This window comes from Pelobates fuscus, chromosome 2 (assembly GCF_036172605.1).
Source record: "Pelobates fuscus isolate aPelFus1 chromosome 2, aPelFus1.pri, whole genome shotgun sequence".
Taxonomy (NCBI): Eukaryota; Metazoa; Chordata; class Amphibia; order Anura; family Pelobatidae; genus Pelobates; species Pelobates fuscus.
The window spans coordinates 150832887-150857469 of record NC_086318.1 but is presented as its reverse complement, the minus strand read 5'-3'; the positions used below and the strand labels follow the sequence as shown (position 1 = coordinate 150857469).

Genomic DNA, 24583 nt, shown 5'->3' with positions numbered 1-24583 from the left:
CCTTGTCAGGGAGGGGGGAGATCGCCTGGTGGTCCGGTGGGAGCCAGCCGCTGCACACAGGGGCCATCACACACTGTGTTTCCTCTCCAGCTCTAAATCTCGCGAGACTCGCCTTTGCGGAGCGTTGCCATGGTAACCCGTGGCAACGCTCTGACAGCCGCGGTCTCGCGAGAGTTAGAGCTGGAGAGGCAACACAGTGTGTGATGGCCCCTGTGTGCAGGTAGCAGGGCAGGTCCTGCAGGACTGGGAACGGGAACGGCGTTCCTGCTTTGGAAAAAGGGCAGGAACGCCGTTCCCATGCGTTCCTGCAGGACTCGAGCCCTGGCTGAAGTACTATGCAGTTCTAAACAGTCTGACATTATAGGGACACTCTAAGCACCAAAACCACTACAACTTACCCCTGCTGTCTGGCAAATGTAGAAATTGCTGTTTGTTAGACATTACAATGCTTACATTTGACAGTCAGAATGTCTGAAGTGGCTGTCAATCAGACAAACAGTCTGATGCATTCAGAAAGCCATAAAAGGCACTGCCTCTAGAACTAGCCTTCATGTTTGGCTTCACTGAACACTTTATAATGCTTTTCACAGAGAACCACTGGATTCACTTCTCTATGGGAAGCAACTGATTGGCTAATTGTGGAGACTTCTACATATGGCCAAAATGGTTCCAATACTTCTGTGAGAAGCATTGGATTGGCCCAAGATCATTCTTCAGGATTATGGTCAGAAAAGGAGGAGATGCTACCTTAGGTGACAAGTGTAAAATGTATGGGTTTGCTAACCTAGTTTTTAATAAGCTTTTCAAATGATTTAATATTTTTGGATAAGCTTGAAATGATTTGATATTCTGAAAACTATTTAAATATATTTTGAAATATAATATATTTTTTGATACTTCAATATTTTTTAAAATATATTTTAAAAGTTTATCCAGAGATATTAGAATTTTGTCCAATCAATCTCCAAATCTAAGGCTTGTCCATGTTGCTGTCTTCTTTTGCCTTCACTACTGTAATCCGCTTCTCAGTGGTGTTACGTGTTCCCAACTTGCCCCGGTGGCGAGGCTCATCTTCTCGTCCCCCTCACCTGATGCTCGCCTTAAAGACTTCTCTTCCTATGGAACACCCTTCCCTTTCTCTGTTAGACTTTCACCCAATCTCCACTCCTTCAAAAAAATCTTTGAAAACGTCTTCAGGATATCATTTCAAATGAACTGTGAACAGCACTCCTGCAACTGTCATCAACACAAAACACTAAGGCCTCAATGAATACTAGCCTTTAGGCGCCCTGTGCGACAAATCTTCACAGTGCCTGCCCCCCCCTCCCCCCCCCCCCCTCAGCCGTCATCCATGTGTGTTTGTATAGGAGTGAAGTGATTGTATAGGGGATTTATTAAATAAACAATGATTTAAAAACAAATATTCATTCATCCTTTCCTGTTGTTACCTAGTTGGGAGAGGGGCATGCTGATCTGAATCTGGTCTGCCCCTCCACTGAGTGCAGACCATGCGTAACTGTCTCACAAGCTCGGGGACTTGCAGTGTTCTGTGGTAATCTGCGGCAGCATTCTGATTATCCCGAGCTAGGAAGACAGCTACTTATGGTCTGCAGCCAACAGAATTGCAGTCCAGAAGTGCCAGACTGCCTCCCCTACATTACAGAGGAGCAGACTAAGTATGGTTTTGCTTTGGAGCTCTGGATTATATTTATTTACCTTGACCTCTTTGGAATAAAAATGTGTAGTAATGCGCTACTTCTCCATTTATCACAGAGCTCCACAACAATAAAACTCCCATTAATGTGGAGTCTGTGACAAGATCATACACTACACAACAATACAACTCTAAGTAATGTGTCTATTAGTGTATCACCGAGCTCCCGAACTATAAATTAGAGTGCATTTTATATACCAGAACTCCACTGTAATACATCTCACTATAATATGATGTAATGTTTGAGCTGTCTGTGTATGTGATAGGTGTGATGACTGGGTTGTGATATGTATGCTATATGTTGGCTGTGTTTTGGGTGCATTAACTGTGTGTGATATGTGTGTATTGGTTGTATGTGATATTTGTGCTGGGTTTATTGGCTGCGTGTGATGGGTATTTAATTTAGATAAAAATATCCATTTAGGCCTGTGTGTGAATGCAGGTGTATATTTTTGCAGAGTTATGGGCACACAGTCCCACAGTCAGATGCACAGTTATACATATACACTGTCAAATCCACTACATGCACACAGTCGCAGGCAGATAGTCGCAGAAACACACAGGTACAGACAGTAACACATATACACAGTTACAGGTAGATAAACATACTCACACACAATTACTGGCAGACAGCCACACACACACAGCCACACATACAGTCTATCCCATTTTGTGATCATCCTAGTCCCAGACTTGTGGTTGATCCAAAGTGAAATACCACACATCTTCTTTCACAAGAGATACATCAAGCCCAGAGAATGGTTTTAACAGCATAGGCCATGTCTATGAGGTACAACTAATATCCCTTCAAGACATGAGCAGTGCGCACATGACCCATGATTTGGTTTGCCATTCAAACTTCATGATCCTAAGAATAAACTCATATTCAGAGTGTAAAATAACAGTGAGAACAAAGAAGAACTTGATTGTTTGCATTAGGGTCAGTTCCACCCAGGCAGAAAACACATTTTAATTGTGCCATTACAGAATGAAACCATTTATACATCAAACACATTTCACTCCATTAATAGCCTGTTCAATGATCAAACTGCAACTCTACCTCTGGCCTAGGACTTTACTTGGTCTTCCCAATTTTTTTAATGAAATATCTTTCTAAGCGTTATTAGGCTTTCCCTCATTTCCAATAAGTGTCTCTAAATAGGCACTGCTCGAGCAGGGTTGTTTGACAGTCATGGGAGCTGTAGTCCAACAATGACCAAGGAGATACAGTGGTTCCCTTTCCCTATAGTATGCAGCAGTAAAAGCAGAATTTTTTTTAGAGCAACTCTTAGCACAATATATTTTTGATTATCCATTTTGCTGCACTGTAGGGAACGTGCTGCAAAAATACATGTATAAATTATACCCTAAAATTATATATTTGTAATTTTAGTGATGGCAGAATGTAAATAAAAGGTGCCCTATTTAAACATAGAAATAACGCTGGGATGTTGTGTCAGTAAATCAAAATGTAGGTTTAATGGAACACTATAGGGACCCATACCACTGCATCTCATTGGTGGTCTGGGTCAGGTGTCTTAGTACCACTTAGTCCTGCAATGTAAAACATTGCAAACAATAGAGGAGCTTATGGAAGTTTAATGACTTCCAGAAAATTCCTGAAACCCTGAATCGATCTGGGTGATTTTTGGATATGTTGGTCACCCAGATCAAGGCTATCAGGGGATGTAGCTTTTGTGGGTTTTTTTGTGTTTAAGGTATTTTTTTGAGTTTCGTAAAAAAAAAAAAAAATGTTTTCTATGCCTGGAGATAATGGAGTTTAGTACAGTTCTTGACTCAATTAGCTCCCAGGCACAGGGGAGGGATTGCAAACAAAATAGATATCTACAGAGGGGAGAATAAAAACAACTCATAGAATAGTATGTCAAAACCAGTGAATATGTATGGTTCAAGGTTGCACTCACACAAATTAGTTGATTGCAGGCATGTCAAAAAAGATATAAAGATGATATTGGAATGGTATGAACTCCTCAGACTCCAAAAAGGGGCATGTGGGAAACAAGGAAATATACACAACAATAAGTGCAGACTCAAAAGATCAATTATTGCGCTAGATTAAATAACACTTACACACTGGTGTAGTTCAGGCATATAATGGTCTCAGAAGATAGTTGCTCCAAAAATTGAAGGTAACTTCTTGGTGATAAAACAAATTTATTAAATATAACAAAAAAATAAAAATAGAAATAAAATAAATGAATAAAAATGAATGAATACGAATAAAAGTCCCACAGGGGAGGGATTGACCTATTTTATATAGGAGTGTCCTGGACCTGAGAGCCAATGTAATTGTGTGTATGTTTTTACTGTAGTCTACTCTCGGGTCCAGGGGGGAATGCCCCATGCAGGGTGACCTGCATATAAGGCCAGTTGTGGCTGCCAATAAAGGAGTTCCAGTTTACCCTCAACACAGAGCCTCGTCTCGGGCTTGTAGGGGAAAGCTATACCAGCTAGAATCCCTATACCAGCTATAATCCCCTGTTGAGGTTGATGTTGATTCCTCAATCATTTTGTGACCAAGAAAAAAAAGTCGAACAGCAGAAACCATTGGAAGCAAGGTCTATTGATCCTGAAAACATTGAAAATGATCTTTGAGGCTATTTTCTTTTACCTTCACAGTCAATCAGAAAACATCTCTCTCTCCATCAGATTATAGCATCACTCATCCATTGTGAGCGCAAAAACTGCCTCTTCTTTTATCCATTTGTATTCATGTAAGTGTTTTAAGGGTGACTAAAACACTGGTTTGTTTTTAGACGCACTGGGATTTATTTATTATATCTTTAACTGTTTTTAGCGCCACTTACCCAATCTTTGTGCTTTGTACTATAATGTTAAGAATATAAGATTTTTATTCCTAACACTATAGAATCCCTTTAAGAGAGAGAATATAATTTAAGAAGAGATGACTGTGATATGTCCCAATAAAACCAGGAGAACCTCTGAACCCAATATCATTAACTGTACAGAAATCCTGCAGCTTGATTCCTTCCTGCAGAAGCCTTGAAATAAGCAGACCCCATTAAACACGATGTCTTTTGTATTAATAAGGAGCTAGAGATGGGCATGCTGAATATTTCATCGGAGCTCTAAAAGCTTGCTTAAAATTGCTGTGAGTGCCCATTACAATGGACAATATATCTTCCTAAAACAAAGTGTCAGAATCCCTCACTGCAGCAATGTGTGAAGATGGAGGCACAAGGTGTTATCCAAAATCTGAAGCACAACATCCCTACAAAAGGCTCTGTAATTCAATCACTTCTTTTTCATTTATGTATTGCTAAGAACAATTCTAGTTACCGCAAGTAACAACTACTCCAGCTCTGACTATTTATTGACCAATCTCTTTTTGCCCCAGAGCATTTTCTTCTGTATTTTTTTTTCTTTGTTTTAATAATTCTTTTCTTAAACTGTAACTAGTTAGCTTTCAATGCCAGCCCGTGCTGAGCAGAAGGAAATGTAAAATTCATCTTGTTGTTTGAGCACTTTGTATTTTTTACATCACTTATATCTAAACGTTCCCCATCCACCTGTCATGGGACTGTGATATGTCGCAGCTCTCTGTGAGCCGAAATGAGGCTGTGTTTCCTCTCAGTAACTTGCTCTCTATTTTGTTGCCTGTATTGACTTTTTATACTTTCATGCTTTTATTTCGGCCTTATTTGATCCCTATTTTCTGCACGATATGTCCCAGAAAGTAGAAGTACACTGATTTAAGTTTGTTCATGAAAGACAGATTATACTAATTTCTTATTACACCGCTTTAGTTCTCTGATCTTGAGTTACTTTAAATTCCAACAAGCTAGGCCCCCCTCTTCTTTAATCATTTAGAGCCACCATCCATAATGTCATGTAAGGGGGTAGAGAGGTTTTAAAGCTCCTGTATTGTAATATTGGGGTATAATTGACCCTCCTAGGCATTTTATTTATTTATATGTGGCCAGATACCATATAATTAACCTGAGCACTGCCAAAAGTTTTTAACTAATTTGCATGCTGGCTGTTAGTGCTGGCAGCAAGCAAACAGTTCTTGAAATTATGAATTCTCTTGCAAAAATGCAAGTGAATGATAATAATCCTGCCGAATGCATTTGGTTCCAAACTTTTTTAAAGCGGCACTGTCGCAACTCTCCCCCCCCACTCCCTTGAAAAATAAGTGTTTCATAAAGATAGATTCTTTATGAACTACTCATTTTTAATGTGTTGGCATTTCACTGAAATTCCAACCCAGTCAAGAGACAAAATAGAGTATCACAGTATATTTCCACCACCTGACTTTCTCAGACTGTGGGCAGAGCTGCAGTGTCAATCCCGACAGCTGATGGCTGCAGGGAATTGGCTTTGTCTATGGAGGATCTCGCAGTCTTGCGGGATCCTCCATGGCCTTCATTGCTGTAAATATCACCTTTACTTGCCCCCCAAGCCACCGGACCCCCCAGAGGCAATGTCTGCAAAGTCCCCAGACGGTGATAATGCTACTTTAATATCTGTGCTTTGGGAATCTTCCAAATTCTATACTTTGTTTAGGATTCAGATGTGAACGCACTGTTTTCAATGCAGACACGGAATGCATCTAGGTGATTACGGCAAATTCGCTCAGCCTGACCAAATTCCAACTGTATTTGGCTTTAGTAAAGATGATAATTGAAACTGTAGTCGGAATCTAATAATTTTCACTGTATTTTGTTTTTACGGACAAAATATGGTGTTTAATGAATAAACCTGAAACTATTTGTGTCCATACTATTACTAATGTTTGGCATTCTAGACCCTTCAAACTATTGGATCAACAGTGAAGCTCTGTCCTTCACTGGCCATCTCCTTTCCCCATTCTCTTTCTGGAACCTATTATGGCACTGCTGCCCACATTCCAACATTCCTTTTTTCTAGATATCACACTCACTTTCGCTATGGAAAATGCATTTCATATATACTTTACATGTTTATATACAATCATATGTTTCTTGCTGACAACCTCCACTTAGCTTTCAGTTAATGGCTGAGAAATGGTCTCACCAGTCAGATACCTCCTGCATATTATATTTACCGTAGACTTTCACATGCAAAACAAATTGCATGAGAGAATTATTCATGTATCTGTCAATCCAGCATTGTCTACAAAACATCATCTACCCATATACCATCAACTGCACCCATTGTACATTAGCACCAGGTAAGATCCACATTAGAATCAGGATCATTTTCCTTTATATGGCTTGCCTCACTTCCTCCAGTCCCATCTACACCACACTTTAAGAGCTTGACTTATAAACGTCCCTATTTGAAGATGACTAGACTGATACATTTAATATAGATCCACATATATTTACTGCTTAAACCATCATTAAAAGTAATTATACAATTAATATATCACAGACACTTTGTTCTTTCCTGTCTAGTACCTTCACCTCCTCCACAGGAGAGTGCTATAACGATTGTGGCTAGACAGCTTCACATTTTCAAATTTGCTTAACATGCCCTGGAACCCACACCTTGTCTGGAGTGAGGATTTTAATACAATGTTGGAAACTTAGTTAAAGTCAGACTGTAACTTAGATCTTTAAGGAACTGTAAAGAAACCTCATTCTTTGAGCAGTCTAACTTTTAACACACAGAATATCACTCCAAACCACTGGACAAATCTGTGCCCATCTATATCTCTCAATCAGGACACACTATTGCCTCGTTTCCACTGAGCGGATCGGTTCGGTATGGTCCACTATTTTGGGTGTTACCATTATGAAAGTAGTCCATACAAGAAAACCGTACCGATCCATTCAGGGTCCTGCTTCAGATGTAGGGCCATAGGAAATGGAACGGTTCGGTTAGGGCAGAGCTACTATACAATCCATTGATTGGTGGACAGGAAGAGCATTTTTTCTAAACCCTGCATGGCTCTGAAAGATCTGACTTGCAGTGGAAACGCTCACCAGAATGGGCTGGTCCATTCTAAACCTGTACCAAACTGTACCGACCCGCTCAGTGGAAACAAGGCATATGATACACTGGAAGTCACTGGAAGCAATGGAAACCCTACTTCTTCACCAGAAGGCCAATATTGCTTCAACGTTGCTAAAGATATGACAACTTTGGACGTTGAAGTACCTTCCAGATTCAAGTAGGATTGGCATTGATTAATCACTTGATGACTCTCCATCCGATACAACATCCGATACAACCTTCTACTTGTCTTTTTACTTGACTTCTTTCCTGTTCTGCCTCTTTGTTCTTTAACATTTGATTTACTCCTCAGCTGAACTAAAATGCATGTCTTGGTAATATTGTGACATCTTACAGCCTTGCTTATTCATTAAAAAGTCCAAAAAATACAACATTGAGATGGAAGCAGGATAGTCATGACATTGCAATAAAGGGTTGATCATTGTCCAGTCAAATACGGCTTAATTGTGGCTACTAAAAACACAGTTCTAGAGTTTTTGTCTCAATTATATTTCTTCTAAGGAGACTGGATAGACTAGCACTTTGTCAAATAAACAGGTTGTTAAAAGAGATGGACTCGGGACAGGCTACAATTGCGAGCTACCAATAAAAAAATAGCCATTTCAAGAAACCCTCATAAAGCTAAACTAAACAGCTCGTTTAGGATGTCAGGAATTTTAAAGCTGCAGAAAATCAGATATATTACTGAGCTAGGAGAAACTATTCCAGCTGTAGAAAAGGATCATATTGTGAAAATATGACACTCGCATGAAAGCCAATTCCACATGAAATTTCACATCACAAGATTATCCATTAACCTTTTCAGCACTAGGTGCGCAGGTAACATATTGAAAAACAATAACTCTTTTTTAAGAAACCTTGCTCACACTTTTTGTAAGGGTAGAGAGTTAAGATTTTTTTTTGTTGATACAAGCAGTTACTGTATCAAATCATTTATTTCAGTTAACCCATTTCCACGCATTGCAGGAATAGCTTGCCTTCAAAAAGTGTTTAGCAGTTTAGACCTCGATTTACTATTTTTGGATAAGCTTTTGAAATTATTTAATATTTTTGGATAAACTTTCAAAAAAACTTTTTTTTTTTAGAAATTTTAAAATGTATGATGTATATATATATATATATACATTAAAAAAAATCAATGTTTAAAAAATAATCAAATATGCTTTAAAATATGAAATCATTTTAAAAGCTTATCTAAAAATAGTAAATCCTTTGAAAATCAAATCCCAAAATATTAAATTGAGGCGTTTTTTTTTTTTTTGTTTTTTTTTCAAGGATTCCTTCAACAACTGAAAATAATTTAGGGCTTCTAATATTTGTTAACAGTCATGTTGTGCTCACTGAATGTGAATTTATTTGGACTGTAGCTAGCACTGAGGACTAAAAGACACATTTGTTCACAGTTCTTAAATGAATTAAAGCATTTGAGTGCATTGAGTTTTACTTCATGATTCAGTGGGTGCATTGTGGCCCTTTTGATTGATCTTTTAATGGTCTAATACAAAACTGTAGTATTTGGTTTCCAAATTGTGATGTACAATACCTATAAACATGAAAGCTGTTTCTTCTGCATAGAATTCTAATTATAACAGTATTAATACGAATATAACAATATCATATAATATCACAGCTGTTGTATTTAAAATGGCACTATATGCACCATAGCACTATTAGTCAGTGTAGGAGTAAGTACACTGTACTCTCAGCCAACCACTGATGTCTGGGTTATACTGAATTTACCTCAATAATGTTGATTTGTAAAGCATGCATTATCAATGAGACTCCTGTTCCCAAAAGCATGAAATAAACATGGGATGGCTAAAATATGCTCATAGCCACATAAACACCAAACATGGCTGTAGTGATTAGAGAGTGTAGAGTCCCCCTTTAACAAAGAAAGTACATTTATCCTGTCACAAGTTCCCATGTAGATCATGCATACTAAAATTGATTTACTTTTCACAAACTTAATAATGATACTCATTTTATTGAGCTGATGTTTAATTTCCTACAATAGAACCTGTGAGATTCTGCAACTGTGTATGAATTATATATCACATGAGTATGTGTTTTTATATTTTTAGGCTCTAAGAAAAATTATAAAAATACACATTTGATTAATTGTAAACAATTTTTTTTTTTTAACGTTACTGTAAAATTTTGTAAAAAAAAAAGAATGAAATATAAGGATATTCATAACATCCTTTCAGCATGGGATGATGGAGATACACAAAAAAGTTGAGGTTTCTGCATTTTCATAATATAAAAGGTATGGTAAATGGGGAGAGAGTGCAGGCTAGCCAGTCAAGAAACAATGTAACAGACAAAAATAGTATAGTTAAAAAACGTATACACGTGAGGGCGCTACTATCACAAGTGTGATTTCATTTTTACAATTCAGAAGTTAGAATATGGCATGGAATAGAAACATAAGAAAAAGAATACATAACACAAAAAGGATAAAAATAACAGAGATAGACACACAAATCGAGTGGCACAAAGAGAAATATGTTTGTACAAATAAGCTTTTCAGCCACCAATGGGCTAAGTCCCCATAAGGTTGATGATGTCAGCTAATGGTGCTTCAGGATGTCAATCTATCGCTGTTCTCACCAGTCCTCAAAAATGAAATTTACTGGAAACAGGATAATGTCCTTCAAAGTTGTGCAGGTAACAATTGTTGGCTGTAGTTATTTGGCTTACTCGGGACTGCTCAATGCGTTTCGTCTGGTGACTTTTTCAAGAGCTTCTGCATTTTCATTCCTTTCATTTCATTCTTGGTTATATGGGCCAATAAAAATTAATTGCTTTGCCAGCATTTTATTTCCCACTAATAAATAAATTTTGTTGCCTAGTTGTGAGTGGATCTTCTAACCATGGAACAATTATAACTAACATTATATGGTTAAATTAGCACTGTAAGCACCATAACCACTACACCTCCTTGTAGTTGTTTAGGGTAAAACTGGGGGAGACCCCCCCCCCCAGTCTGTGACAACATGCTTTTAAGCAGTTAGATCATCAAGAAATAGGGCTCTTATGTCACCTAGAGTCAACATCTTGTCTGATACTCAGCTAATGCTGAAGTAATCTTCTAGATTACTTTGTCCAATGCTAGACAGAATGCTGTGCCATGTCAGCAGACCATTGGGCGAGGGGCCAGTTTCTAGACTCCAGGAAAGCTTATTTCTTTTGTCACTTGAATATGGTTGGACACAAACTGGCGAGATAGCATTTACCGTCTGTTTGCAACATAGGCACTACAATGAACAATATATTGGCTGAATATATGTTAATATAGCTAGATAGTTACATAGCTGAAAAGAGACATGCATCCATCAAGTTCAGCCTTTCTCATATCTTTTCTTGCTGTTGATCCAAAAGAAGGCAAAAAAAACAGTTTGAAAGGCTTTGCAATTTTGTAACAAACTAGGAAAAAAATCCTTCTTGATCCCAGAATATGCAGTCAGATATGTCCTTAGATCAAGAAGCTATTAACCCACAATTAAAAGGTATATCCCTGAGTATCACGTTTTTTCAAGCATTCATCCAGTTGCTGTTTAAACATCTGTATAGACGCTGAAAAAAAAACCCAACTTTTCTAGGAAAAAAATTCCATATCCTTATGTTCCTTTCTTACGCGGACAGAAGCCCCTACCCACCGTTCTTCTGTCTGTGGCCTCGATGTAATACTATTGGATACGTTTTCCAAATGATTTAATACTTTTGGGGAAACTTTTCAAATGGCTTTCTCTACAAATTACAATATCAAAACATATATTATATATAAATAAGTACATCATATATTTTAATATAAAATATTAAGGAAGAACCCATGGCAATAGATGTGCAAATGATTGCTACTAAAAACTTGCAGAATAATTGTAATTGGTTAACTCAAGACAAGGTGCTGCAGCAACTAAAGAAAGTTAATATAAACAAAGCTCCAGGGCCTGACGGTATCCATTCATGAGTACTTAAGGAACTAAGTGTAGAAATAAGTGAACCTGTTTTTAATCTTTCAAGATTCTTTTCTTTCAGGAAATGTTCCGGAGGATTGGAGGAAGGCAGATGTGGTTCCTATATTCAAAAAGGGTTTAAAATCCTTGCCTGGAAATTATAGACCTGTGAGCTTAAAGGACCACTATAGGCACCCAGACCACTTCAGCTCAATGAAGTGGTCTGGGTGCCAGGTCCACCTAGGATTAAATACAAAATACCGACAAACTGGATACTACAATGCAAAAAAAGAGAAAGACATAGGGCAATATTGCCGTTCCTTAGAGCAATATAAAATGGTGAAATGTACACTCACAAACCCAAATTGATTGAAGGCGTATCTAATAAATCAATTTGGGTTTGTGAGTGTACATTTCACCCATTTTATATTGCTCTAAGGAACGGCAATATTGCCCTATGTCTTTCTCTATTTTTGCATTGTAGTTACAAGTTTGTCGGTATTTTGTATTCTGTGCTTGAGGGCTTGGAGGAGTCCTATTCTACGTGCAAATACTTTAATAGGGTATAAGTATATTTTTACCCTTATCTTCTCCTTTTCTACTAAGGTGTCTCTGCTATACGTGGTATATCTGTATATTTGTTCCACCTGGGATTAACCCTTTCTGCTGTAAACATAGCAGTTTCAGAGAAACTGCAATGTTTACCTATGGGTTAATACAGCCTCTAGTGGCTGCCTCATTGACAGCCGCTAGAGGCGCTTCTGCGCTTCTCACTGTGATTTTCACAGTGAGAAGATGCCAGTGTCCATAGGAAAGCATTGAGAATGCTTTCCTATGAGACTGGCTGAATGCGCGCGCGGCTCTTGCCACGCATGCGCATTCAGCCGATGACGGGGAAAGGAGGAGGAGAGTCTCCAGCACCGACGGAGCCCGGCGCTGAAGAAAGGTAAGTGTTTAACCCCCTTCCTCCACCTTCAGCCCGGCGGGACTATAGTGCCAGTTCTGTGGCTGGGAAAATATTTGAAAGGTTATTAAGGGATAATATTCAAGAATTCCTTGAGAAGAACATGGTTCAAGCAAAAATCAGCATGGTTTTATGAAGCACGGGTCATGTCAAACTAACTTGATTGAGTTCTACGAAGAAGTAAGTAGAAGTATAGATCAGGGTGTTGCAGTGGATGTGATCTATTTGGATTTTATTGCCAAGGCATTTGATACAGTTTCACACAATAGATTAGTGTTCAAACTCAAGGAAATCGGTCTAGATGAAAATGCTTGTTCTAGGGTAGAACATTGGCTTAAAAATAGAGTACAAAGTTGTCATTAATTGTAAATTTTCAAGCTGGACAGAGGTGGCAGGTGGTGTCCCTCAGGGTTCTGTTCTGGGACCACTTCTATTTAACATGTTTATAAATGATCTTGAAAAAAGCATTGAAAGTCATGTTTCACTGTTTGCAGATGACACAAAACTCTGTAAAATAATACAATGCGAGCAAGATATTGCTTTGCTGCAGAGGGATTTAGATAGACTGGGGGACTGGTCACTCAAATGGCAGATGAAATTTTTTGTTGAAAAATGCAAAGTTATGCAATTCGGCGTAAAGAATACACAAGCAACGTATACCCTTAATGGAAGCGAATCAGGGATAACAACACACGAAAAGGACTTGGGAATTGTTATAGACAACAAACTATGCAACAATGTGCAATGTCAATTAGCAGTGGCTAAGACCAGTAAGAAGGGCATTCATTCTCGGGATGAGAATATAATTTTGCCTCTTTATAAATCACTGGTAAGACCACATATTGAATATGCTGTGCAATTTTGGGCACCTGTTCTAAAGAAGGATATTATGGAACTAGAAAAAGTGCAGAGGCGGGCTACAATATTAATAAAAGGAATGGAACATATCAGCTATGAAGAAAGGTTAACAAATTTAAACCTATTTAGTTTAGAAAAACGTCGCCTGAGAGGGGATATGATAACATTATACAAATATATTCGGGGCCAATACAAACCATTGTGTGGAAATCTATTCAAAAACCGGACTTTACATAGGACACGAGGTCATGCGTTTAGACTGGAAGAAAGAAGATTTCGTCTAAGGCAAAGGAAAGGTTTTTTTACTGTAAGAACAATAAGGATGTGGAGTTATCTGCCTGAAGAAGTGGTTTTATCAGAGTCCATACAGATGTTCAAACAGCTACTAGATGCATACTCGCAAAAACAGAATATTCAAGGATATAATCTTTCAATGTAGGGTAATAACCGATTGATCCAAGGATAAATCTGACTGCCATTCTGGGGTCAAGAAGGACTTTTTTTTCCTAGCTTGTTGCAAAATTGGAAGTGCTTCAAACTGTTTTTTTTTTTTTTGCCTTCTTTTGGACCCACAGCAAACAAATGTGAGGAAGGCTGAACTTGATGGACACAAGTCTCTTTTCAGCTATGTAACTATGTAACTATGTAATATCAATATATAAAACAAAATATCAAAAATATTTCTTTTTCAGAATATTGAATCACTGTAAAAGTTTATCTGTAAGTTTTAAACCATGTCCTATGTTGGCAAGTATGTAACTGGTCTTCGTAAAGTGAGCAGAGAAAGGATACAAATAATACAAACCTGGAAATAATGGGAAGGAACCATATTGCAATTTTGAGTATATATTTATTGAAAACAAAAGTTGTTAGGAATAAATTATTACTTACAGCAAGGTATTCATCGCTGAATTTTTATGTAAATGACTAAGTAGACAAAAAAAATGTTTATTTATGATTCATAATGGGCTCGCTCACCAGGTAGTTTTTTTGTTTCCATTCTGTAGATGACAGGTGCATTAAATGTTGGCTTTTACTATGCTTTTACTGTACAGTTTGTGAGTTAAAGGAAGAACAAAGGAACAATAAATTGCTCACAACCATTACAATGCCTAAGATCCAGGCCATGCCAAAATGAATAGAAATATAGAAAAAGGAAAACAGAAGTGAAATTTTATCAAGGTTAACAAAAAAAATACACATGTATCTGTGACTTGGACTGTGGTGATAAATAGCTATGTATTCCCTTAATTTATATATTTAAAGTGAAACTGTCACTGGTGCAACAACTTCATCTTAAATTAAAGGGTTATTCCAATCATAATAGCCACTACAGCCTGATGTAATGGTTAAGATATGAGGAGTTCTCTGGCCCAATACCTGATAGTGTAACAAACCATTTAGTAAGGACTGTGATAGCTATAGGAATAAAATGAGATATGGTAATTTATTCTGTTTTTTCTGTGTTCTGTTAAAATGCATATACTATGGTCACATAGCTAATTCTTTCAATCGAATCAAATTAAATCATTAAATGAACGCACCTCTGTTCTATGTAGTGCAACAATGATTTTTTCCCCATAGATGTATCATTTCAACAGATCAACATTTACTGTCCATCCAAGAACTATATATAAATATATATCTCTAAGGCCCACATTACATATGAATCGGGCATATATTCCAAGAGCATAAATCCGATAAATGTACACTGATGAACATGGGACATTTGATTTTTAAATTATCTAATTTTTCCACTGGTCTGTTATTGTTTATTGTCTGTTATTGGAGGGATTTAGCGACACTGAAGAGGTTAAAGATATGCATAACTATTTGTGGTTCAGTTGCACAAAATAGTTTGAAAATCATAACTGCAATTTTAATGATAAACTGCACTCAGTGGGCCTGGGGAACCTTGTGGTATGTTGTATTGGCAATAAATACATATGAGCATTGCGTTTAAGATAAGGTAATCCTTCTCTCCTGCTGCAAATCTGAAAATCCCACAGAATAGCTCAGAGCCTCCTAACACTAGTGCGTGAGGGGTGAATATTTGCCTGATTGATATTGTCCTCACGGAGTGAAGAATGGCTAATAGGAATTATCATATCTAATGCAATCAGAAGACAAGTTGAGGACTAAATGATGGCGACATTTTAATTGCTCTGTCTGTTCCATATGCCTGCCCACGAGCAACGCACTGACAAACAAGTCAGTTTACAGGCTGGAAGAACGGTTCCTCCAGATAGAATTTCTGATGGAAATTGGCAGCTCTCAAAATGAATAAATGGTTTGTATGACTCATCTACATGTTGTCAGATCTGCATGGAAAAATGATGGCCATGACAGTGAGGGCTACTGGAAGAAATGATCGCTGAAAATCACTGGGAGTAAATAACTGAGTAGGCAATTCTCAGTTAACCTTGGTACTGCAGACCAACAGAACTAAGTTTCCCATGATGCCACACAGGGCTGTAATTTCACATTTAACAAGTTTGCAAGAAAAAATAAAACATTCTCTGTTTTACAATCTATTCAAATGTGGGTTATTTTTTATAGGTGAGAATCATTTTAACCCCTTAAGGACACATGACATGTGTGACCTGTCATGATTCCCTTTTATTCCAGAAGTTTGTCAAGATGAGTTTTCAGCCTTGACATTTTCTTCTTTTTTTTTTTTTTAGATGAGCAACTTGAATGTTATCAGTATTTTATGAGAAAGCAGACACAATCTAATAATACATTTTTGCTTGCTGGAGTGAGCCGCAGATACTTGGAAAGCGCAAAAAAAAAAATGCAGACTGATGCAAATATATGAAGTTGTCATGGTGATAAAATAGGACAAGAATAAGGGTGTGATAATGTAATACATGCAATCATTGTTCAGGCGTTCTTTTTACTGCAATTGTTTTAGTAATATACAGTAGTAATTCCCACAAAGGGTTACATGCAATTAAATTAGCTAATGTGTAACACTTAAGGAGTGTGATTTATTGTGTAATATAAACATGTGACGAGATTTGGAAGGTATGAGTGTTATTACCACATTACTGAACACGGAGGGAAAAGAAAAACCTCTACAAACAATGTACAAAGGTAAATACATTTTTCAAAGTCATACTTGCTCAATTTATTATTATAACTTTTTTCATCCACAGTTGTGGTTTAATGCACATCCTCACAGCAAAAACAGTTTGTTTTTTGGGTGTTTTGTTTTTTCTTTTAAATACTTGTGGCTTAGTGTGTTTCTGTCTATTCAGCCCTAGCCATGTCTCCTAGGGCTGTCAATCACACAGCTAACATGAAAAAATGGTTTGGTTTTCAATCAGCTATTACAGGACTTTTTATCTACGTGTTAATTAAACTTGAATCATATATGTGAGACTGCTGTGGGATTTAAAATGCTATTTACCTAGCAGGAGATAATAAATACTAGATTAAACACTTTGTGCAACAAGGGAAACTAAAAAATGCAGACCCTTTTTCAAGAAGTGTGTAGTCTCGGCCAAGGTATGTGTGGCTTGGGCTGAATAAATTTTTATTTTATTTTACTCCTAACTGCAGATAATTTAGCAGTGATACTATAGAGTCAAAACAGCTTAATTAAGGTAAAGTTGTTTTAATGCTTATTGAGTCTCTTTATAGGGATACTATAGTGCCAAGAATACAAAACTGTATTCCTGGCACCATCGCTCCCCATGCCAATCCACTCCCTTGCGCACACTGCAGCACTAATTGCAAAAGGGACACTGCACCCAGACCACTTCAATGAGCTGAAGTGGTCTGGGTGCCTATAGTATCCCTTTAAGCATTTGGAACACAAATGTGTTTTGTGTAAAAGGCTTTTACCAATCTTTTTTTTTTAGTGCGTCAGAATGCTTTAAGAAAAATAATATTGCCCTCAAATGTAACATACTGAGTTCACTTGCTTTGTTCAGTTCATGAACTGATGCCCCTAGAAAATAATCTTTAGAGCCTTAATATAAATTATACTTTAATTACAAAAGTGGCCTATTTATCTTGGTTTGCTATTTTTCTGTCCCATATGTTATTTCTATTTGTATGCAGTCTTTTTGTAAATAAACCCTCAGCCATTTGCCATCTGCATATACATTATTTGAAGGGAGCACAGATCTGATCCAGGCCGTGTGCTTGGCTTGCTGTACTAAGGTAAGCCTTGATTTTGGACTCTGTAAGTAGGTCGCATAGATCTAGATGTTCTGACTTCTGATACTAAATTGCCAAATGCACTAGTAACACTTTCCTCTGTAAATATAGTGTCAATGTATTTACAGAAGGTTTGATGTGTTCTGCTCTGTTATCTTACCTTTCACAGGTACAGCAGGTCATTAAGGCCAGTAAATTGTAGATAATGTAAGTGAAGATGACAGCGGTGATGGTTCCTCGAGGGATTGAGTAACTCGGATTCTTCAAATCTCCTGCAAAAAAAACAGAAAAAAAATACAAAGTCAGGGCATGCTGCCTCCCGCAACGGCCCAGTCTTGTTATGGTCACAGGAGTTTTCTTTACCTCCATTTTGGTAAAATATGACCCAGAATGAATTGTAAAAAAGGGCATTGGTGATCTTCCACAGACTGTCTTATGGCTGGATATCTGTTTTTCTTGCTCCACCTTGCCTTGTTAGATGGACACACACATATTGCAAGGCTTTATATGCTATACACTAACCACTACTCGCTAACATATCTTACAGTCTTACAGTCAGTAGTTTTTTTTTGTTTTCTTTTTTTTTTTGCTGTGCCTTTCTATTGTTAGTTTTTCTACTTCTTTTATATCAAACATGTGCTAATATGACATATTAGTGTCGGTTCCCATGTTTTTTAAAATTATTTAGCTGCGTAATAATGATTAATCATAAATTAGCCAAAATAAATTCCCAATAGGATTAGTAGGATATAGTGTCACACAGTGTCTTTGTGGTTGTGTCATTGTCACTGTCAACACACATATTTTTCAAAAGCAATGTAAAAACAGTAATGGTCTTACCAGACATGTTTGATCCAGCCATGATTCCTGTACAGCCGTTAAACATAACAGCAAATACAGTGGCAAAGGTCATCATCTTTTTAGTGGTGTAATCTGTGGTATAACTTGCTGCGGGGAAAAACAAAAAAATACATATATTAGGAGAAGAATAATAGAACATGATCAGTGACAGGCGTGGGATAGATTTATGTTTACAATTTAGCAGAGGGTTCTTCAACAAGAGGCGTAGATGGCTCCTAAAGACTGTATATAGATGCAATAGGCATCCGTGTATCCATATAAATTATCACATTATATACCATTATATGCATGTTAACCTCAGTTATTCAAACAAGTGTAACAACTAGCCATTTAATTCCCCATGCCTTGCCTTACTCAAAATGTTCTCTTAATTTTTACCTCAATAGGACATTAAATATCTGTGCACTGAGAGCGGCTGCTTTAAAGAACCACTAAAATCACACAGACCACTTAATCTCAATAAAGTTATCTGAGTGCCATGGTCCTGGCATATTAAACCCTTCAATGTAAAACATTGTCGTTTTGTAGAAACAGTAATGTTTACATTGCAGGGTTAAATACACCTCTAGTGGCTGTCTTCCTAACAACCACAAGAGTTGCTTCTGCCTCCAGAACCGAGTCAAACTCAGTCGTGCAATCAAATGCAGCTCATAGCAGCATTTGACTGGAGGAACGTGGTGTTTGGCCTTCTATGCGTATCTCATGCACTGATGATTCCCTGTGAGAAGCACTGGATTCGACCAGATCATACATGATGTCAGCAGGCATGTTAACAACTTCAGAGGTGGAGACTGCAACTGCAGCGGAGGAGTCTCGGCGCTGAAAGAGAGGGGAGTAATCTTTCGTTAAAGTTACACTTTTACTAACAATAAGGGGTGCACAGTGGTCACAGTGATAGAAGGGCACCTGTAGTCCCAAACAAAATGAATGTTAGTTTTGGACTACAAGTTCCATCTAATATCTATTTCCATTTCCATTCTGGCATCAGTTTTACTATAACTATAACAGCAAACTTTTGAAAATGTTGGTTCTTTTACAGACCAAAATGTATTTTTTATTTATCAAAAAAAAATGTTGTTACTGAAATCAGGGTTTTTGTAACAAAGTCACACTTTCTGCAGAATCTGCATTCTTCGATTAGAATCACAGGGGCTGATCGCTGCAGCAATGTTATTGTTGTTATATTTAATTGAGTAGGTTGCCTCTACCTATTACTTACTGCACAGTTTACACACATCACCAAAGCAAAGCATCAGCATTGTTCAGGTTCAAACATCACTTTTACCAAAAATAGCACCTATATTGATTGCACTGTCCCCCACAAGGGAAACGTATCAAGGCAAAACAGGTGCTAATATGGGTGCAAATTGCTAAATGATGAGAGTTTCCATGGCGACTGCTCCTTATTTGGCACCATTTATGCCTTGCCATATCTCCCCTACATATCTGTAGACAAACATCACATTTTCCACTATCTTGGTGCAAGTCTATGGAAAGTAGCAAACGTATGCATAATCTTTCATGGGGCGCATTAATGTATAACAATAGATACTGATTATGTACATGCATCTCTATAAATTCTATGGCGACTGATCCACCTCAACTGATTGCACTTTACTTACTTTTAAGACCTTTACATTCTATAGATTACAAACTCATCTGAGAAAGATCCTAACCACCTTGTATTCAGTGTGTATCTAAATTTAGATTATCACCAGTTATTTATAGAATTCACAATGGTTGTGCTGCTTTTATTGTGAAAGCAGTGGTAGCTGTGATTAATCCAGTTAAATGGAAATTCACCTTGGGCACAACGCAGCCAACTTGCTCATTTCAAAGCTTTTGATCCTACACCGAGATCGTGAAGGTTCACACGCCAAGTCTCGGGCACTTTTCTAACAAAATAATGATTACTGTAGCATTCAAAACCTTGCCAGAAACCCTCTGTGGACTCCTTTAAATTAATTTCCCGCTGACCTTTAGACCATCATAATATAAGATTCTTTAGGAAAATGGAATAGAGCTCTGTGTTTAGAAGTTAGAAGTAGCATATACTCCGCAGTGGTTCACAGCATTTAATAATAATAAACATAACATATGTTTAGATTTTCTTGTGAGGACAAAGAAAACCACAAGAATGTATCCTTTATGTTTTTTTTTTTTATTTATTTTTTTAAATTAAGGCATGTTTTCTCACAGCTTAAACGAAATCCAAAATCCAGGTTTCCTTTGATCCTAATAATTCTAACTGACCCTACAACAGTCTTCTCTTTGTTATTTTGTGTGTTCCCTGCGCGTTCTGCATGGAAATCTAATGTTATATTAATCATTATCTTTTAGTTATGGCTGGAAATGAAGCAACACATTATAAGACAGAAACATAATGTGCATAAATAAAATATGGGAACAATAAATAAAATTGACTTTGAATTGAACTGTAAAAGAAAGTGGCTACATGACAATACAGAAGACAAAGCTTTTTCCTGGGAAAAGGCAATATCAATGTAGGCAATTAAAGCTTTGTGTTATATTGTGTGTACTTTTCAGTTTACACACACATAGATGGTACAAAGATTATATATTATTTAATTGTAGCATGAAAACAATGTTCTGAATAAAACACCGACCAAAATGTCCTAATATTCTTGAAGATAAGTTCAAACTACAACATTACCTTCATAGGTAGCAATGTGTGTGGTGTGTTCTGTCTGCAAATTTAGTGACACAGTTGAACAAATGATGTTACTCACGGTAAAGGTTATCCTTCAGGGTCGATAGCTTGAAGCCAGTGAAGTTCCCAGTTAGGTTACTGCTGTTGCCATTATTAATAAAAATAGTTCTCTCTTTCACCGCAAAAAAGCTGACGAACACGGTGATCAGGACCACCATAACCACAATAAAGATGAGGAATGTAGCTTTGGCATAGATACTGGCACCGACCAGGCAGACAAGGAGGCAGATTAAAAGTAGGACGGTACCATAGAGGAACTCATACCAGTAAGACTGAGGTAGGACATGGAGCCCATGTTTGCTCTCTTGATCTGTAAACAATAGTTTCATCTTAGTAAAAAACAAATTCTATTTTAGAAGGCAATAAAAGTCCTTTGTGCAAATATCAATGCATATGAATGCTCATGCTATGCATTCTATTCACAGTGCTAAATAAAACTTGTGTTTCTATAGGCAAGGTCTAGTACATTGTATATTTTTGTCAACTTTCGATTCCTACCTTTCCCATACCTTTCTGTTAGCTGGGGCCATTTTAGTATTTTACCTTCATTACATTACACACCCTCTAGGAGATTTCCCGCAAATATTTAGTCTATATATCATACATAAAGCAAAACGGCTCTTAAAAGATGCACATTTTTTAAGCATAAAGCATTAGTTATTACAAAAAAAAATCTTCAGTAAGCAACACAAGGTCTCACAGGTGGGCGTTGGAAAAGCAGACCATGAGGGCTTAATTTACCTTAGAACATAAGAGGAACAAAATAACCTTGGAGAGTAGGGGTTAAATATGAGAATTACCATTGAAAATCCAATTCTGAAAACTGTAGTATACTGCTAGACCCATCTTAGCATCATATTCATGATTGCAAGCCGTCTGTCTCTAGATTGGCGTGAAATGAGTGGAAAATTAAGAGTAAACAACATTTTTAAGAAGGGACAGCGAGCCGTGATTTCCGAGAGCAGATCAGAGCGCTCCGTACTTGTGTCTCGGGGGAAGAGAGGCAGAGAGTGTGTTTATCTCATGCGTCTTCATCAAGGCAGAGGAATCGCTGATGAGCAGAGGCAGCAAAGTTTAAAATTTCACTTCAGGGAGACTTCCCTGTTCATGTAAATTAAAGAGCATCGGGGGCCCAGGAATATGATTTTTCAATGAGAAGGATTTGCAAAAAATAGAGTATGGGAAATGTCTGATCAAACTACAAATAAATACTAAGCTATAGCAGGGAATTTTATCTCCCGAAGTGTGAGAACCCTGCCCTCTCTTCAAAAAAGCATCACTTATATACATGGTTTGGGAGAAGTGTTCTAAAAAAAATACATTTTAAAATCCTTGCGGGCTTTATTTTTATGCTCTTCCTTTTGAAAGGAATTATTATCTTTTTCTAAGAAAGCCTATTTTACATGGCAATCAATGCGTATACACTAAGAGAACCATATTTTAAATTGTACAAAATAGTATGCAAATTAATATATCTTTGTAAGGACCTTGAAAGGTAAACTAAGCACCCAAACCACCTCATTCATAAAGTGGTTTTGGTGCAAAAACCCTGTTCCTTTTCCCTGACAAATGTAAACATTGCAGCTTCTGAGAAACAGTAACATTTATATTTGTAATATAACATGCCACTAGTGGCTGTCAGGATGGTATTTCCTCACTGAGCCCTTCACAATTTGAAGCTTGGATTTAGATGTGTGGCAACATGCAACTGCTGCGTCACTGAATATTTCTGTCATTCTATTTTCCATTTGCAGCATTTACCAATGGGACCATCTTAGAGAGGGCGGCCCAGAATTATCCTACTTCCTATTTTGACTTTGTGTGTCTTGAAATTTAATGTTCACATTGATGGCGATAACTCTAATTGTAACAAGCCCTGAAATATAACATGCCAGGGCATTGAAATGTACACACTGCTGTGTTTTTGTCCATTAGTGCTATAAATGTGCACCTACACATGACTATCACTTACCTGGTGAAAACCCAAACATGTCAACAATAGCTTCCACTAAACCCAAGATGTACAGTGCACTGCCACACACATTAGCCAAGAAAAACATGATGCCAATACTGCCACCAAATTCAGGACCAAGAGCCCGGCTGATCATATCTGGATGATAGAGTCAAGGAATAAAACATCAATATTCTTATTAACAAAATAACTCTATAAGCAGACATAAAGCCACATCATGCAATATACTACTAGTCTCTGTGGACTGTTAACATTAGTGTTCTGTCTGCAAATTTAGTGACACAGTTGAGCAAATGATGTTCAGGGGCGTTCTGTCATCACAGCAGTTGTGGGCTACATTTATTACCCTGACATGTAGTGATGTCCCGAACAGTTCGCCGGGAACCGTTCGCCGGCGAACATAGCATGTTCGCGGTCACGAACATGCGCGATGTTCGGTCCGCCCCCTATTCGTCATCATTGAGTAAACTTTTACCCTGTACCTCACAGTCACCAGACACATTCCAGCCAATCAGCAGCAGACCCTCCTTCCCAGACCCTCCCACCTCCATGACGAAAAGGGGGCGGACCGACCATCGCGCGTGTTTGCGGTCCTATGTTCGCCAGCGAACGGTTCCCGATGAACTGTTTGGGACATCACTACTGACATGTGAAAATATTCATTTACTATATTTCAAAGTACAAAAGGTGAAACAAGCAAATATTGGAACACTGGGCAGTGTACAACAACCTGTGTTTCACATTCCCACCCATCGGACCCCCCACTGTGAAGTAAGATCTATATTTGTTCGATTATCTACGGTGTTTGCTTTGGTCTAATGGGTGGGAATCTGTAACACAGGTTGTTGTACACCATGGGTATTTAAGTGGGTTTGTTTCCTGTAACAGTTATCCTGATAAAAGTCTGAGGAGACTGAAACGTCAATGTAGCACAATTGAATTGTGAATAAATATTGAAGGTGATTGAAAGTCCAGTGAGTGCTCTCTGTACTTATATATACAGTAGGAAAAAGAAAAAAATATTGAAAACTGAATATGGGGGACACTCACATACAATGAGTGTAGACCAGGTCCGTCTTCATGGGTTATATACCTCAAAATAGTGAAAGTCACATATAAAGGAAGGGGGGAAGATGAAAAAGCAAAAAACGGGGTAAACCTTTATTAGTACAATTAAAGTTAAAAAAGGCCGTAAAAATTGGCCACAAGTAGGTGCCAATGCACACTAGAACCTAAACGGTGGGCAAATAAATTGTCCTAGGGTATATACTCATAAGGGGCCAGAAGCTCCAGAGTATAGGTATCTAGACAAAGGGGAGGGCAAGAGAGCAACAAATATATTGTATTCTATCCTTGTGGGTACTCAGTGTCCCTA

The 24583-nt window shown here is 37.6% G+C and overlaps 1 protein-coding gene across 2 annotated transcripts in view; it reads right to left on the bottom strand.

The window, feature by feature from the left end:
• Nucleotides 1-24583, bottom strand: part of LOC134586902 (solute carrier family 12 member 9-like) — a 242339-nt gene that overhangs the window by 151688 nt on the left and 66068 nt on the right. For both annotated transcript variants that reach the window (XR_010086599.1, XM_063442839.1), the window contains exons 3-6: nt 23209-23346; nt 21256-21546; nt 18485-18592; nt 17805-17916 (exon numbers count right to left, since the gene is read on the bottom strand). Coding sequence is in view for 1 of the 2 variants with exons in the window: in XM_063442839.1 (XP_063298909.1) it covers nt 17805-17916; nt 18485-18592; nt 21256-21546; nt 23209-23346 (649 nt within the window). In the remaining variant the exon portion in view is untranslated. The remainder of the gene's footprint in view (nt 1-17804; nt 17917-18484; nt 18593-21255; nt 21547-23208; nt 23347-24583) is intronic.